The sequence below is a fragment of the Eupeodes corollae genome, chromosome 1 (genome assembly GCF_945859685.1).
Source record: "Eupeodes corollae chromosome 1, idEupCoro1.1, whole genome shotgun sequence".
NCBI classification, from domain to species: Eukaryota; Metazoa; Arthropoda; class Insecta; order Diptera; family Syrphidae; genus Eupeodes; species Eupeodes corollae.
In genome coordinates this window covers 126706085-126724533 of record NC_079147.1, presented here as the reverse complement: position 1 = coordinate 126724533, position 18449 = coordinate 126706085, and the positions used below count along the sequence as shown (strand labels likewise).

The 18449-nt window shown below is 33.0% G+C and overlaps 1 protein-coding gene across 1 annotated transcript in view; it reads left to right on the top strand.

Moving 5' to 3' along the window:
• LOC129942531 (uncharacterized) overlaps positions 1-15597 on the top strand; it is a 145441-nt gene extending 129844 nt beyond the window's left edge. The window contains exon 4 of the mRNA XM_056051514.1: positions 15303-15597. Coding sequence (XP_055907489.1) covers positions 15303-15442 — 140 coding nt within the window. The 3' untranslated portion in view covers positions 15443-15597. The remainder of the gene's footprint in view (positions 1-15302) is intronic.
• The last annotated feature ends 2852 nt before the right edge of the window (positions 15598-18449 follow it).

The window sequence follows — 18449 nt, the reverse complement described above, 5'->3', positions numbered from 1 at the left end:
TAAGGTCCTTAAATAAAACTCAAAAACTAACTTAAGCTACCTATTCTACCTACAAACTACTTAAAACTAGAACAACCACAGCAGCAAATCTAACTATCTAACATTTTTGTTTTTCATATTTCGTTCTTTTTTTTTTTTTTATTTTTATTTATTATTTTTTAATGTTTTTTTTTTTAATGTTTTTTTTTAATTTTTTTTTTAATTTTTTTTTCGTGCCACCATGCGTATTGTACTTAAAACTAAACCCTAAACATAAAACAAGTATGTAAGCCGGCCAAGGCTTAAAACCCCATCCCGACTACCCACTATCAAGTGCCGATTGAAGCCACCAAAACTGGTGCTCCTGCTTCACCCTATCAGTTCGGTCCCGTTCGGACACAGCCCTACTGAACCGAAGGAGCTCTGCTCCGCCTTGTGCCATGACGTCCCGATTCTACAGGAGTCGCCTATCCACGGTTCTTCGTCTGACGTGGTAGATTAACGGAACTGCCAATCTATCCTGTATCAGACCGCATTTGTCTAGAAAGAGGAATGCCTCTGGTGGAATAAAGCCGCTCAAGCGTGCACTTTCAAAATACTCGTCGTTCGGATAGAACGCCCCGAAAATTAAATTGTTGGTCGAAGACATAGCTCTTGCAATGTGACCTCGAACGAGTTTTATCACGAAATTGTCAATTCTGTTGATTCGAGCCCCGTTGTATAGGACCTCGTTGGAATAATAATGCACATAAGAAGATTCGGCTGTTCTATATAAGCCGGTACAGCGTCGTAAACACTGCCGCTCGAACACCCGAAACCTCTCCATCTGGGAAGGGGCAACGTTGAACCACACAGGACAACCATAAACGATCATTGGCCGTATGAGGGCCATGTAGCAAATTACCTTCACTCTGGGGTCAAGCCGACTGCTAAAAAACAGCCGTTTTGTCAGAGCGAAGGCTCCTCTGGCCCTGGTCAGAGCAGCATTTATATGTCTGTCGAAATATAAATACTGATCTAACCAGATACCGAGGTACTTCACTACACTTTTGCTCGCTAATGGCTGTCCGTGAAGATCAACGATGACCATCTTGCGCCAATTCTTACACGTATCCCTCGTGGCCTTAGCCAATGGAGTCCGGAACAGAATTGTCTCTGACTTCTGGATATTTATTTTCAGTTTCCAGTCGTCGCAATATCGCTGAATCTTGTCGAAATCACGCTGCAAGAGAATTCTAATAACCTCAACCTTTTGGGCCGTTCTGTACGCAATTAGATCGTCGGCGTACGCAATTGCCTTTGTAAGACTACCTATCAGATCGCTGGTGTAAATGCTGAAGAGAATCGGCGAATTCACCGCTCCCTGTTGAAGACGATTTTTAATTGGGAATGTTGTGGTAGAAGTTACATTGCCACTTTTGACAACAAACTTTCTACCGTTAAGCATATCATAAAGTATATACAACATTGGATATCAGAAACGAGTTTAGACGCAGCATGAATTGTGTCATGACCCGCCTTGAACCCGAACTGTTTATCCGGAATTATTTTGTTGTCCGCAGCTCACTTAGTCAGAGCCCTATTAATGATCTTTTCGAAAACTTTGCTGATGCTCGGAAGAAGACTTATCGACCGAAGATTTGACGGGTTGGAGTTGTCCTTTCCCTTTTTCGGGAGAGGATGAACCACAGCGGTCTTCCAATGCACTGGATAATATGCATTATTCAGTGCATTATTGAAGAGCGTGGTGTATATGTCAATTGCTTCCATCAGTAAATGTCTTAGTACAACGTTGGATATACCATCGACACCTGCTGACTTTTTGTTTTTTATTGAATTAAAGATGAGCTGAAGCTCAACCTTCGTCACTAACAAGGGACTTGGTCCCGTTTGCTCGGCGATTATGGCATTTGCCAAGGAATCGTCATTGAACCGCATGAAACCGCGGTTCTCAGATCGCCAATGTGTGATAAAATTACGGAGGTAAAAGTGATTAAGTAGGGCTCTGTTTTCCAGGTCGTGGTTGGGGCGAATGCTAACATTCACCTTGTACACTTGCTGGAAAGCAGCTCCCACCGCTTCCACTTTTTCCTTCGGATCTTCAATTATGTAAAAGTCATCGTCAAAGATGGCTTCCTCTGGATCTATTTGCGCTGTCCTGAGTACGTTTCTGTTCTCTTCAGTTCTTTGGAGTTTAAGACACGGAAGGTCATTATCGTTTTTTTTCCTGAATATCTTGTTGATTTTGGGGAACATACTAGGGTCACTCGAATTAACTGACCGGATCTTGCGGTCCCAGTACTTGTTAATTGATAGCCTGTAGTTCTCCTTAATCAACAGATTGACATTTTTTATTGACGATTTCAGTGTCCTAAACTCCAAGTCGCGTGGGTCTGTAAGTCGTCTGTGCAAGTTTTTGAGTCTTGTCAGTAAGCCACTCTTGTGCCTACTTAGTGCGTCAATTGTCGCGTTTCTGTAAGCGTCCATTTGGTCCCGTTCTTTGTACTTTGGGATTGTCCGTTCCATCGTTCGTTTTATTGTTTCGTCCATCTGTTGTAAGTGTTGGTCAATTTCTGTATTTGCAGGTTTCTGTTGTTTGGTGGGGCTATGTCACTCGAACGAAGTTCTCTCGCTAGGGCATTGGTGAACCGAGGCCACCGCATCTTACTGTAATTGTAAGAATGCGTTGGAACGTATTCCTCCAACTCCACGCGTTCGTTCGGAATCTGCATTACAGCAGCCAGTCCGCAGTGATCACTGTCGTACTCGACTGTCTGTAAGCAGTTTCGCGGGTGATTACCCACTTTGTCTGTAACTGTAAGTCTGGTGTCGTACAGCAAAAGGTCCAGAAAGGAGCCGCTTCTTGGATACGATGGCCTTTCAGTAGCCAGCAGGTCGACGCCATATTCAACGCTGTAAAGATTCATCAAATTAAAAAGATGATTACCTCTGGGATTACTATGTTGATTTCCCCAATCTTCATGTTTTGCGTTCAAATCACCGGCCAAGTTGAAATAGTTTTCTTCCAAGCTCAGTTTAAGTTCCCTAAAAACAATCTCAAGTTCTGATGCAAAGTAAGTGACCTGCGGAGCTCCAGCCGCATAAGCCGCAATCATATACATCCGCTTTCCTTGAGAGAGAGAGATGCATACAACGCAAACTTCTAGCGTCTTGAGCTTTCGCAATTCATTGTTGTATATGACTTTATAATTAATGCCTTTTCGTATAAAGAGAGCGACACCACCCCCTTGAGTGGAGTCGGGCCGGTCTCTTCTTACGATATTGTAATTTTTATGACTCAATTTGTGTTTGTGGTTTAGCTTAGTTTCGCTAGCCATAAACACATCGGGACTGTAGTCTGTCAACAATTGGAACATATTGGCTCTTCGTTCAATCCTAATCAGTGAATTTACATTCACAGCTAGGACTTTAAGGCGCGTCTCCGGCAGCGCGCCCATTATGGTCTAAATTGCGCCAGGCCAGGCAACAAAGAGTAGAGATGATCTACCCTTTTGCCTTGCTCCTTTATCTGACTTGCAGTCCTGTTAGTTGACCTTGAATGCTCAACAACAATGTCAGGCTGCACCTCTGGTGCCTTAGGCACAGGGGCCTTTGGGGCAACCGTTGGTGGAGCCTGTCTCGTGTTCCCATTCCCTGACATCATTTGGGCGTAGGAAAATTTGGGATCTACGAATTTTTGTAGTGGAGATTGTCGAACTGTTCGACTGTTCGAAAAAAAAAAAAAAAAAAAAAAAACAGTCCAACGCACTTACCATCATGCCACGGGTACTACAATTCTATTATTAGTAGCAATAATTAGCTTGCCATTTTGACTGTTAAGTAGGAGAGCATTATTAATTTTACTTTAATAAGTAATTAATATTATTGTAAAATTCTCTTGTAAATCTTGCTGATCTTATTTTGTCTAATAATTTGTCTGTTGAAACTCTTTCTCCGAAACTATTTTTTAATATGTCCTTTACCTGTGTCCAATCGCTAACTCTACCATGCTTCTGAAGCATGGTCAAAACATCGTCAAATGTCGACAAAATAGGTGCTAATGAATCTACTCTGTCTAGAAAATGAACAAGATAACTTGAATTTCCGTTGAACTCTGGAATTGTATTTATTAAATCTAAAACTATTTTGAATTTATCTACTGTATTAAAGTTATCCATTGTAAAGCTTATTTAATATTTATAACTCATTGGAGCAGCTGGCGTACTTTCGTTCAGTTTTTGTATTCTGCTTCTCTCCGTTGTCTTCGCTTCATATGATGTCGTTGATGTATTGAAGTCTCATTTATGTTTTTTTTTTGTTATTTATCAAGTACATAATAGTTTTTAACTTTTCTTTACACTATTGTTTTATTTTTTTTTTCAATAATATTTTTTTTTTTTTTTTTTTGTATTTAATGTTTGTAATTACTTTTGTTTTGTAATCTTAATCCTTTTCTTCAATAAAGTTTTTGTTATAAGTAAGGTTTTCTTATGTTCTGTTTTTTTTTTTTAGTGTCGCGGTAACAATTTTTTTATTACTCAACCCGATTTTTTATTCCTAACCGACTGCGGCAGTTATGTGGTTTCAATTATTGTTATTAAAATGAAACTCACATTTGATTATTTCTATCTTTTATTAATTTATTTCAACTTTATAAATGTAAAGTGGGTTATAATACTTAACATAAAGGACACATAAAGTAAAATAACTTAAATAATCTTAAGAACTAATTTACATACAATACTATACGATGTATGGCTAGGATATTAATTGATATCTCTAGTATTATCTTTAGAAGACTATATTCGAAAGAGATTAAACAACAATCTCTAAAACACTCTTGCAATTTGCTTTACAGAAAGCAAGAAATGTGGTAAAAATGACCTATTTATTAAATACTTCCAGGCATTGTAATATATGACAATATAATGGAGATTTGCTTGAAGAAATTTTAACAAAAAAACTAAGTGGGAAACCCATTTACTAAGAGCTTATAAGCGATTCCGTTATACCAGACGCAATCAAAAGCCTTTTCAATGTCAAATGATACAATCCCGACAGATTTCTTGTTTGTAATTGCAATTTTAATCAATAAACCTGATGTATGAAAGAACATTTTTTTCTAAAAGCGAATTGTTCTGGTGGAAGAATATTATAAAATGAAACGATTTCTGTCGTTTCAAGAAAGATTATTTTTTCGAATAGCGCTTTCTTAGGCGGCTAAGCAAACTAAAGGGGCGGTATGAAGATACTTCAGTTAATACCTTATTAGGTTTTGGAAATGGGACAATCTTTGCAGCTTTCCATCTTTTGGGAATGTTTCCAACAACAACAACAACAAAACGATGTACAATTTTTGGGGAGTTTTTTCAATATTAGGTTGGATATTTTATCATAACCTGAAGATTTCTTTGCTTTGAGATCTCTTTTAGTAATAGTTTTAATCAACTTATATGAAATGTTGGGAAGGTTCTGAAGGTCTATAATAAGGTTATTTAGTTCAGTGATGCTTTTATTTTTATTTTCTGTTGTTACACAATCATTAAAGGAATATGTAGTTGAGTGGTTGCTTTCAAAAAATGTTCCTACCTCTATAGCTTTCTCAAGACTTGAGTTTATTTTATTGCCATTTACTGTTAAATGATATATTCAACCGTTAGTCTTTTAAATTTTCTCGAAAGTTTCCATGTAAGCTTGTCAAGTTTCTTTATTTGTGATAAAGTTTTGTTCCAATCCTTGTTTCGCATAATTTGCAGTTTTTTTTATTATAAGTTCAATGAGGTAAATATGTTGAAATCTCAGCTTGTTCTTTGCCTCTGATATCTTCGTCTTACTGTATTCCTAAACGTAATAGTTTTCTTTGGATCTTATATCAGTTTGCATTTGAAACAAATGGAACAGAGATATTAAGCGATTCATTAACAGAAAGTTCAAATTTATTAATATTTTCATCACTGTCCTCTATACTTTTTATAGAGCAATGGAAAACGGTGTTAAGTTTGTGAGACAAATTTGTAGTAAACTTTTTACAATTGAATTTGTGAAAGTTAAAATTTTCCTTATTCCAGAATAGTTTGCTGCTAAATTAATTTCAAAGATTACCGGTCAAGATCAAGTGATCTGAACTGAGGTCATTAAAACCATATTTATACAGGATAGATCGGCAGTTCCGCTAATCTACCACGTGCACGTCAGACGACGAACCGTGGATAGGCGACTCCTGTACAATCGGGACGTCATGTCATGGCAGAAAGCGGAGCAGAGCTCCTTCGGTTCATTAGGGCTGTGTCCAAACGGGACCAAACTGATAGGGTGAAGCAGGAGAACCAGTTTTGATGGCTTCAATCGGCACTTGCATGGGGATGGGGTTTTAATCCTTAGCCGCCTTACATACTTTTTTTTATAGTTTAAGGTTTTAGTTTTAAGTAAAATATGCATGGTGGCACAAAAAAAATACAGAAAAAAAATTAAAAAAAGAAAGAAAAAAAACATACAAAAAAAAGACAAGAAAATATGAAAAACAAAAACTGTTAGCTAGTTAGATTTGCTGCTATGGTTGTTCTAGTTTTAAGTAGTTTAAAGGTAGAATAGGTAGTTTAAGTTAGCTTTAAGTTTTATATTAAGGACCTTATTTTAAGTAGTTTTAAGTAAAAATAAAAAAAAAATCTTGATATTAGTTTTTTTTTCTCAAATTTTCTAAGAAATAAAAAAAATTAATACAAATTAAATTGAAGTAAAATAGATCTTAGGGCCGAAAGGCATTAATATAAAGTGTTTTAGTCAAACTAAGAGTGACCGTAGGGGACCATTAAGGTAGTGTTAAGTTATGGATAATTAGGCTAGTTTTATGAATTTTTGTCTAGCTTTAAAATAGGTTTAAGAATGAATGAATGAAATGAAAAAACTTCCTATTCCTGTACCAAAAGTTCATTTACATTTTTGTTGATGCAGATTATTTTATTTAATATCCAATTACATTTCAATTTACCATTCCCATAGAACCAAAAGTGTATTAACATTTGTTATTGAAGTTAATATCCTATTTCACTTGATTCCCACAGAAATTAAGTCTATATTAAAATCACTTGCACAAGCATAAGCCACATGCTTTGTAACTGAAATCTAGAATAAATGATATTCAATCATCGCAAAATAAATCTGTTTATGTTGCAAATGAAATAAAGTTAATTTTTGATATTGTAAAGTTAGTGTAGATATCCGAACGAATAAAGACGTAATTTTTTTTAAACTCAAACGTCGTGTTTGATTTATATATTTGGCGCAGTCGGTAGGATTTTTTATAAACTGTAGGAATCCATATGAGAACGAATCTACTAAAAAAAATAAATCGTGTTAATGCGTATCATACAAACAAATATTGTTAAACCCTAAAGCTAATAATTTTTTAAACATAGTTGATAAAAGAAAATCAGTTAGGGCGTATCATACAAACCAATATTGTTGAACCCTAACGCGAATAAATTTTAAATCGAAGTTGATAAAAGAAAAATCAGTTAGTGCGTATAAAGCAAACGAATATTGCCAAACCCTAACGCGAATAATTTTTTTTAACAACAACGAAAAAAAATATATATAAAATCAATGTGTGCAAAGTCAAATTAACATTGACATAACATCTACATTATCTGCATGAAAAGACTTAACAATTTGTCGGAACAGAGCACTCGGATTCTGGAGAAGTTGAAGAAATGATGAACGAAGAGATGATGAACCGATTAGCAGACGTGTTGGAAGCATTAGCGGCACCACACGCCCAAAGGCCGAGTAGAATAGTCTACTTAATCAAAGAAATTCAACACATCCCAACTTTCGAAGGAAAAAATGAAACATTGAGCCAATTTTTCGCAAGCGTTGAAACTCATCTTAACTCTGTAGAGGAACCACTAAGAGGAGAAATCTGGCAAACTATCTACAACACGAAAATTATAGGGCGAGGAAAGGAGCTACTTCTTAACAAGAGACCTGAAGGATGGGAAGCAACAAAGGTAATCCTGAAGCAACTTTTCCGGCCGATGTGCAGCTACAAAGATATATCTAGGAAAATTTGTAATCTTATAGTAAGTTCAATTCAAAATTTAAATGAAAAAATTGAAACAATAACTCAAGAAATTAATAAATTCGCTACTTATGAATTTAACCCTGCGGAGGCAAAACAAACTTTTTATACAGTGTTAATCAATAGAATCAAGCAGTTAGTGTCAGGAAAATTATCTAGAGAAATCAAAGATCTTTATAACTTACATTTAATAAAAGACATCCTATACTCCTATTTAGGATATGATAATAACAACATAGAAAGAGAATTTTTAAGTCAGGATAGACGTAGTGTACAAAATCCAAATAATAATTACTATAACCAGAACAGTAGGAATTCGAGAGATAATAATATTAATCCCTTTGGACAAAATAACTCAAACTCGAATCAAAATTACAATAGGCAGAATAATAATACCTTTAATAATAATCACCACAGGCATTATTAGGTAATGATACTAGACAATATAATAATAATTCTTATTCTAGGCAGAATAATAATAACTTCAATCCAAATTATAACAGACATAACTATAATAATACAAATAGCAACGGACAGAATACATCAGGTCAAAATAGGCAGAATGTCCAACCCACTTTTAACCCTTCTGGACAAATACTAAATTCAGTACAAAATCCAGCACCAATATCTGTAAAACAGACATCAAATGAACAAATTACGACTCGGAATGAAGAAATTCATAACGTAGAGTCTGAGTTTTTTCTCATTTAGGCCTCGGAAACAAAATATTTATAAATTTAACTATTGACAAAAAAATTACAGAGGACTAATAGACACAGGTTCTACGATGAGTATAATAAATTCAAGTTCAGTAGACTGTAGCAATTTTGAGTTTTACGAAAAAGTAAATATGAAACTTGAAACCATTAATAATACAACAATAGAATTAATTGATAGAATAATAACAAAGATACCAGAAGAATTTAATTACGATTCATTAGGTAAAACAAGATGGTTCAAAAGGGACTCAGGAGAAAAACCATACGATATTCTGATCGGTATGGATTTGCTTAGCAAAATTGTCAAAACATTAGATTTTGATAGTAGAACCCCATATATTCCGAAGACAAAAAAATGACATTTGATTGTTTTGAATTCTTAACAGAGGGAAAAGAAATGGACTTAAACCATTTAAATGAAGAAGAAAGAGAAGCAATAGAAAATTTATTAAAAAATTCAAAAATTTAGTTTATCACGAGGGTGACCAGCTTACAAATACATACACAATAATGCATGAAATTGAAACAACAATAGATCAGTCAGTACACGACAAAATATATAGATTACCACCGAAACACGAGGAAGAAGTCAGGCGGCAAGTGCAAAAAATGGAGAATCAAGGAATTAAGAGAAATAAATCAAATCATTCTTAGGCACCACAGGGAACATATCACAAATTCAATAAAATACAACAATTGTCAATACAGTTGTTTGCTCATGATAATCAGATCAAATTTATTAGAACAACATTGAGAGCACAGGAAATAAGTAATTTAGAAGAAGCAAAGAAACAAATATCATTGTACCATGCTCAAGAAAGTCTGCATAGTGGAATTGTTGAAACATACCATAGTTTAAAAAATAAAATATATTACCCCAAATTAGTAAAAGAAATAACCAAAATCATTAATAATTGTAAAACATGTCTGAAGACAAAATACGAAACAAAACCAATTAAAAAGAAATTCGAACTGAGTGAAACCCCGAATAGGCCAAATGAAATTTTGCACATAGATATCTATTACTTCATGAAACACCCATTTCTGGCCTTAGTAGATAAATTAACAAAGCATATGCATACTATTTGCCGAATCGAAATTGGGTAAAAAAGATAGAAACTCTTGAGAAAATTTTTCTAAATTTGGAAAACCTTTTAAAATAATTGCTGACAATGAATTTAAGTCCGAAAACTTAAAAGAATTTTTTAACGCACATGAAGTAGACCTTCACCTAACAAAACCTAACACTCACACTGGTAACAGTGATGTTGAAAGATTCAATTCAACACTGCAGGAAAAACTAGTAAAAATGAGAGATTTTGACCTTACAATAATCCATAGAGCCGTAAGCAACTATAACAATAGATACCAATCAACCATTAGAATGCCTCCAGAGGAAGGAATGTTCGCTGACATAGCTACTTTGAGAAATCATATTAAAACAGAAAAAGAAAGGCGAATAGAAAAGCTTAACAGAAATAGGCAGGATTATACTGAAAAAAAGACAGGTAATACCAGTAAAAAAATAGAGAAGAAACTATTATAAAAATGAGCCTAGATATAGAATAAAAAAAATTAGAAAGGGAAAACCCAATTTATATCAAACGACCTCGTTTATTTACAGATGATAACTTTAGCGTTTCTACTACTAACACAAATAACGCCAATAACACCCACACTAACGATTGATAAAATAAAGACAGAAAATGGATATTCTGTAATTCACATGGGTGAGACAGAAATTATTCAGGACACTGAATAATTTTAATGGGTGAGACAATACTCCATACAATAAACATTCAGGACTTGAAACTGACAATTGGCGCAATTGAGACAAACATCCAAAATTTAAAATTATATAACGATCCAACAATTAGAAGACAATTAGATACAATCAAAGCCAAGGTAACGAAAAGAGGATTAGTGAACGTTGTAGGCAAAGCAGCCAACTTCCTCTTTGGCATAATGGATGACGATGATAGAAAAAATATACTAGAAAACCTTAGCATATAAGAAGCAAACACTGAGAACGCAATCTATACAGTAAATAAACAGATAGAAATAAATCAAAGTTTTAACGAAAGCATAAGACATTTCAGAAACATTATAGAAACTGACATGATAGATTTAACAAAGTCCTTTTCGGAACTAAAAGAAAATGAAAAACAGTTTATACTAAAACAAATTAAATTAGAATTAGAATCAAAAAACTAACTATATTAGAAGATAAAATAAATCAGATAATAGACAATACAGCAGTAATAAAACATGGATTAATACATCCCAGAAGTGTCATTCCGTAATTTCCGAAACGATAATCGTCAAAACGATTATCATTAACGATATCGTCAGTAATTTGCTTCACGTAACTTTATCACTATCGTCTCGTTCATCGTTTTCAGTATAAGTTCGTTGATTATATACCAAATGTCAAAATGAACTCAACAAAAGATAATGCTTGTTCAATGACTTGAAAATGTTATTAAACTTGGTTTTCCTCTATGGGAAATTTTGAAAATTTGTTAATAAACATGCCAATTATTTTGTGATGTTTGTAGTTATTGTCACTTTTTGTGTAGGTATTCGTTTGTTGCCGCCGAAGATAAAACAATAATATGAAAATGTTTGTTCAATGTCTTATATTTTTGTAAATCAGCTGCAGTAATAAACCCAATTTGATCCAAGGGAAGGAAATGAAGACTTCACTTTATCCACAGGGAACATAACTTGGCTTCTAAAATATTTAATGTTTCCAAAACTAATTTGGATTAGTGCTTTGTGCAAGAGCGATACAAAAATCGTTGCCTGTCGAATATACCAATGTTCCTACGCCCCAAAGTTTCAATAGTTACAACAAATTTTAATATTGAATTTATATACATTATGAATGTAAAACGACAACCGTCTGGCAAATTTATTGTTTATAATATCATTATAAAATCCTCTTTTGCAAATCCAGAACTACAATTGTTTTATTTATTTAACAACAATTAAGAGAGATTACTAATGTTTTGTATATAAAAAAAATGAGTAACCCAATTCATTGTATTTTTTGAGTTTTTATTTTCATTTTGTAACAAAACTAAACTACAACGAAACTTTTTTGCTTCAATTTGCTTAGTTGTTAATGGAAATTAATAGCAGACGATACCTACTTAGCTATCGTGTAAACGCTATCGTTTTGGCGATATTACTTAGACGATTATCGTATTACGTGAAGTGAGAAACGATATCGTCTAGCGATTATCTTATTAACAATGACAGAAATTTTGGACACCAGGCTTGATTTATTGAAAATAAAAAACTCTTAAATACAATAACGAAACTATAATAATAGCAATCAATATTCCTAACAACTATGAACAAGTTGATTTGAAACTTATAATTCCTATTCCAAATAAACATAATTTAGAAATCCAATTACAAGAATATTGTTTTGTGGAAATTAACCAAACAATGTACTTTTGTCAATATAATGAAGTTCAATACAAAAAAGATTTAATTATTGTTAATAATTGTATAACAAATAGAAATTGTTCCCCTAAGGAGAATTATACAACCGAAATAAAAAGATTAGACGAAAGTACAATCATTTGTAAAAACATGAAAAATGAAAATATTGTTAATAATTGCGATGACAGATAAATAAAACTGGAAGGAAATTATTTAATTACTATTAATAATTGTACTATTAATATATTTAACGAATCAATAGCTAATAAAAAATATATTTTACAGAAAGATTTTTCTATGATGAAACAATAAATTATAATTTTACTAAACAACCAGACTTTAAAGAAATTATCCTTAAAAATATTGTTAGCCTAAAACCAATAAAATTGTAAAAAATACATAAAAACATACAGTACGTCATAGGAACAACATCTATAATATTTATCTTTTACTATTTGTCAATATCTTAAAAATATATAAAAAAATCAATATATCAGTTAAAAACCTTACAGAAAAATATATCCAAAATATAGAAGAAAATTATTGTAAAGAAACTATAAAAATACAGGAGAATTCTAATCTAAAGGGGAGAGAGGTTACATATCCCGCTCATTCTCAATCCATATTCTCACTTCCTATTCCCGTACCAAAAGTTCATTAACAATTTTTTTGATGCAGCTTTTTTTATTTAATATCCAATTACATTTCCCATAGAACCAAAAGTGTATTAACATTTGTTATTGAAGTTAATATCCTATTTCACTTGATTCCCACAGAAATCAAGTCTATATTAAAATCACTTGCACTAGCATTAGCCACATTCCTTTGTAACTGAAATCTAGAATAAATTATATTCAATCATCACAATATACATCTGTTTATGTTGCAAATTTAATTAAGTTAATTTTTGATATTGTAAAGTTAGTGTTGAATAAGATCCGAACGAATAAAGACGTAATTTTTTTTAAAACTCAAACGTGGTGTTTGATTATATATTTTGCACGGGGTGTTGGATTCAATCCCTGCCTGTGCCACCTTAATTAAAAAAAAATCAAATAATTTTCGGGGTTACTGCCTCTTGTGAAGAATTGACAAAGCCTTTAAGAGTAATTATTGTCATGAAAAAGTGCTTTCTTAAATTAGCCGTTCAAATTCGGCCTAAAATTGTAGGTCCCTGCCATCCCTGATGACAGTACTAGCACATAAGAATGGTTGAGAGTTGTCAGTCACTAGGCCCTAGTTCTCAAACGGACTGTTGCTCCGCCCAATTTATTTTATTTATTTATTCCCCATGATGACCAAAGCAAACATTTTATGACAGGAGCTATGGATTGTAAAAAACAATTAGGATTCCATCGCGCATTGATAAAAGTTGACAACACTTCAAAACGAGTTCACTATCTAATTCTGATGTAGGAATTCAGTTTATCGATTTAGCTATGGTTAGGTGAGGGCTTACGGTTATTCATGAAAAGATTTCCCTACTAAATGCAGCCAAGGAAAATTGCCAACTGTTGTGCGATACATTATTACATTATTTCAAGTAAAAATTACAATTACTTTTACTTACACAAATAGTGTTTAATCTTTTGGCGATTCGATTATGAGCGCAACTCTATAAAACTCTTAAAGTTGTGGCATGTCACATAACAAAACATATATTACCGTTTTTAGCTGTTCTGCCTTAAAATATGCACGTTTTGAATAAGCTTCTAATTTAGAATCTGAAACCTTAAAACATTTATTTATCTGCGAGGACTTCCAAAGATAATATATTACGACTCCGGAAAGGGCGTTGTTGGGGCTCAGAGGATAATATGAAGATAGCAGCAGGTCGGGCAGAAGTGACTAGGGAATATCTGTTTGGACTCCAAGCTCCTTCCAAGTCTTCGTCTTGGGCAAACTTATCCACATCTCATTCAGTAACGGTGCCAATATCAATGTCACGACGTCTGACACATTTAATCGTTCAACTAGCCATACTTTCCATTAATAAATCTTGAAGCCTTAAGCTATTCAACTTGACTGGTGTTTTGACGAAATTTCTTAATGCAATGAAATCTTGTATTGCATGCCGAACATTGAAACCGTACGGTCTTACCTTTTCATCACTTAAATTTCTGTACAAAATATTTAATTTCTAGGTTCGAAATAAGAGCAAATTCGTAAAAACTTAAGCAATTTTTCAATATTTGTACTGTAGATTTAATGTGAAAATTAAGATTAGTAGCAAATTAAAGTTTAAAACAAAAAATTTCCGATTCAAACAGGAATAAATTATAAAATAAATTGATTACAGCTGTATATATTTGTTTTGCAAACCATATAGTTTTTTAGCAAATTATACAAACAAATAAGCTACATTGCATCTTTTTTTTATTGAGGCAAGTGTTCCATTTAACAAAATTTAGAGTGCAATGTCTGAGCTTCTTTGCTGGAGCCATCCACTTAAGGTTGGCAATATTAAATATCTATCAATTTCCCCGAAGAGTTAGAAGCATTATTTGCTTTCGTTTTTTGGTGACGAAACTAGAAAAAAAGTTTTTTTTTTTTTAATATTTATTTAATTTCTTAAAAAGAAAGACATATTTTAGCATACATTTTCCTGTTTTTTTTTTTCATTAAAAATTAAAAAAAGTATGAATTTGTAATACAAATATTATACTATAATGACATAAATTTAAAAAAAATTTTGAATCTTTTTTAATTTGTTTCTAGAAATTTAAATTGAAGAAAATAATTTTTCAAAAATCTTGTATTCAAAAAAATTATGTATTAATAAATAGAGTTAGAGAATTGGTCCCATGGCTTTTGAAAATGCTATATTACGACACCTTTTGTGTTAACGTTATGTTCTTATATGGTTTTATCTGTATTTAGTAATTTTTTTTTAAAATCACACACCAATCCTTACCGATCACCCTGTATATTTCTTCTGGCACATACATTTATAATTTTTAATGATTGTGTATGCTAAAACCGACTAAATAAACTCCTAACTAAATACAAACTACAATTCTGTGTTTTATAAACTAACTAGTACTAATACAAACTCAACTCTTTTTTTTTTGCAGTTATTACACTAGTTGGATTATTTTACATACCTAGAAGATTGCGACTCTGGGATCCTTTCACTAATAAAGAAGACGAAAATAATCAGTTGATAAAGCAAATGGCAACATTCAAAAGAAGAAAAACTAGGAAACTTTCATAGCTTAATAAATATATGGATACAAAAATAAACCCGGCAGAACATTAAAATAAAAATGTTGACATTCAAAACCATTTCACTTCCACAGGTGTATGTAGTTTTATTAATAAAGTATTTCGTTTTTATGCTTCAAATAAAAATGATGTATGCGAATACAATTTTTTTTTGTATTTATGAATTATGTTAATATACATATATATACATATATGTATATTTATTATAAAAATGTCTAATATTAAATATTAGGGAATTTGGCAAGATTTCGCTCAGTCTCCTTTTTTTTTTTTTTTTTTTTTTTTTTTATTTCGTGAATGCCTTATAACAGTAAGATACAATATCTTATAATTTAGTTACAAGCTAACTTTTACAATGAGAGCAAAAAAAAAAAAAATATATAACAATAAATTAATACATATCATTTAGAAAAAAAAGAGAAAGAGAAACCAATCAGATATTAAATTTCAGTTGAAATCATAAAATTCACAAATTTCCTGAATAGTATTCCTTTAGATTCCTTTTAAATCTTACTGTATTTTGTATTATTTTTATACGACGTGGTAAAGAGTTCCAAAGACGGACGGAGTTTACAAAAAATTGACGCTCACATGTTAAGAATGAACATCGAGGATGAACCAATTGATGAGATCAATGGGAGGTTGCAGTTCTAATTCTATGAAAACAGTATTGGGGTTGGTGCGTTATTAATATATTAGAGAGAAAAATTAGTGTACGAAACTTCAAATAACTTTCAAAAGGCATAGACAGCACCCTACTAGCAAAGCTAGACAATCTGTCATATCTTCGTAGCCATAAACATAACGTACTGCACTATTAAACGCAACATTGAGCTTCCGTTTGCTAACATAATTACAAATACAATAAATTTCACAACCATACATCAATATTGGCATTATTAAAGTTTTTACAAGTAATAAACGTGTTTGAACAGGTGTAAGAGAATGTGTAACCCATAGGGTACGTAGTACACCAAATACCTTGCCCACAAGTGCATTAATATGGTTATCCCAGGTCAAATTGCGATTGAAAGTAACCCCGAGATTTTTCGCACTTTCCACATATTCAATTGAACCATTGCTCAATACAATCGAAGGAAAATAGTTGAGATTAAGACTTTTCCTTGATATTACTAAGCACTTAGATTTTTTTGGATATAAGAGGAGACCACTTTTCAATTTTCTCTAGGTCTTCATTTACACAAAAAGCTGCATGCTCAATGAGCCCAAGGGGACAGCTCATGTATAATTGGACGTCATCCGCATACATATGAACCGAACAGTTCTTGATAATTGATGGCAGTTCATTGACATAGATTGAGAACAACAGAGGACCGAGTCGAGTATAGAACCCTGAGGGACACCGGAAACGTTAGGTAGAAAATCAGATAAACTATCCCCAATTTGCACAGCTTGCATTCGATTACTCAAATAAGAATAGATAAGCCTTGTAGCACCTGCTGAAAAATTAAAGTTTTGCATAAGTTTGTTACACAATTTAACGTGATTGACAGTGTCGAAAGCCTTAGAAAAATCAAGCAACACTAGAAACGTAACCTCATCCTTATCCAAAGCTTGCCTTATATCGTCAGTAGCATTTAACAGTGCCGTGATACAACTGTGTTTTTCACGAAAACCAGATTGTAGTGGTGTGAGCAGCGAGTTTGCCGCAAGATGAAAGCTGATTTGTCTTTGTAAAATCCTTTCAAACACTTTCGACAAGAATGGTAAGATAGATACAGGCCTAAATTCTTTACCTTTTGCATTTTTGGGAAAAGGTATAACCTTAGCCAACTTCCATAGGCGTGGATAGACACCTGTCATCAGAATTGTATTGAACATAAAAGTAAGATAAGGCAGAACAATCGGCAGAATCATTTTCAAAAATGTAGGGTGAACTTCATCCAGTCCAATAGCATTTGACTTTATAGAAAGTACACTTTCTACAACAAAAGTACTGTCTACTGAACTAAAACCAAAACCAGGTTCATCTTCATATGGTTGATCCATAAATAAAAAAGCAGGATCTAAGCTCAAAGGACAAGATAGCTGGATGGTAAGGAAACAAACATTTTGTTGAGAGCATTACCATCCAGATCTTCTGTCGAATCAGGACTTGACTTTCCAATGCCAATTTTTCGTAGGTTTTCCCACAACTGACGGCCATTTAAAGAAGAACCGAGCTGGATGGAATACATTCGGGATTTGACCATACGTATTTCCATTACAACTTTATTACGAAGTGAGCAATACTCGCGCCGTAACTCATTCAGCCTGTATTGTTTCCAGCTATTATAAGCATCATCCCGTTTCTGAATTAAAGTTCGTATATTTTGGGTGAACCATGGTTTATTGCTTGGCTTTACGATTTTAGTTTTTAGGGGTACGTAAGTATCAAATTAGGTATTAATATTATCTGTTAAAAATTCCAATTGGTCATTTGAAGACGGCATATAAAAAATACGTTCCCAATTCTTAGCTCTTGTATCCTCTTCCAATTGTTGAACATTAATATTATGAAAATCCCGATAAGTAACTTTCTTGCACGAGTAATCAAAACTAAATTTCAAAGTCAAAAAAATTAGGTCATGTTTGGAAAAAGCTGGCGCAGAAAGCTGGTCATACAAAGCTACATCACTTGTGTTACTTACAAAAAACAAATCCAATAATGTTGCATCGTCACGGAAGAAGTGAGTTGGTGTACTAGTATTAACTGGACTTAAATTAAACGTTAGTAAGTTATGCGTAAGAATATTTGAACTCAACAGGTTGCAATTGAAATCTCCACAAAGAACAATATTAGGGGAACTTAATGAAACATCCTCCAGAAGTGTGAACAAAGGTGAAAGGTCTATGTACCTATTTGGCCGATATATTGCACCTATAAGCAAACTACCCTCGTTACCTATTATATCAACAAATAAATACTCAATACTATTAGAAGCTTCAGAACAAAATTTAAGTCTGCACTTTATTGTTCCTTTAACATAAATTGC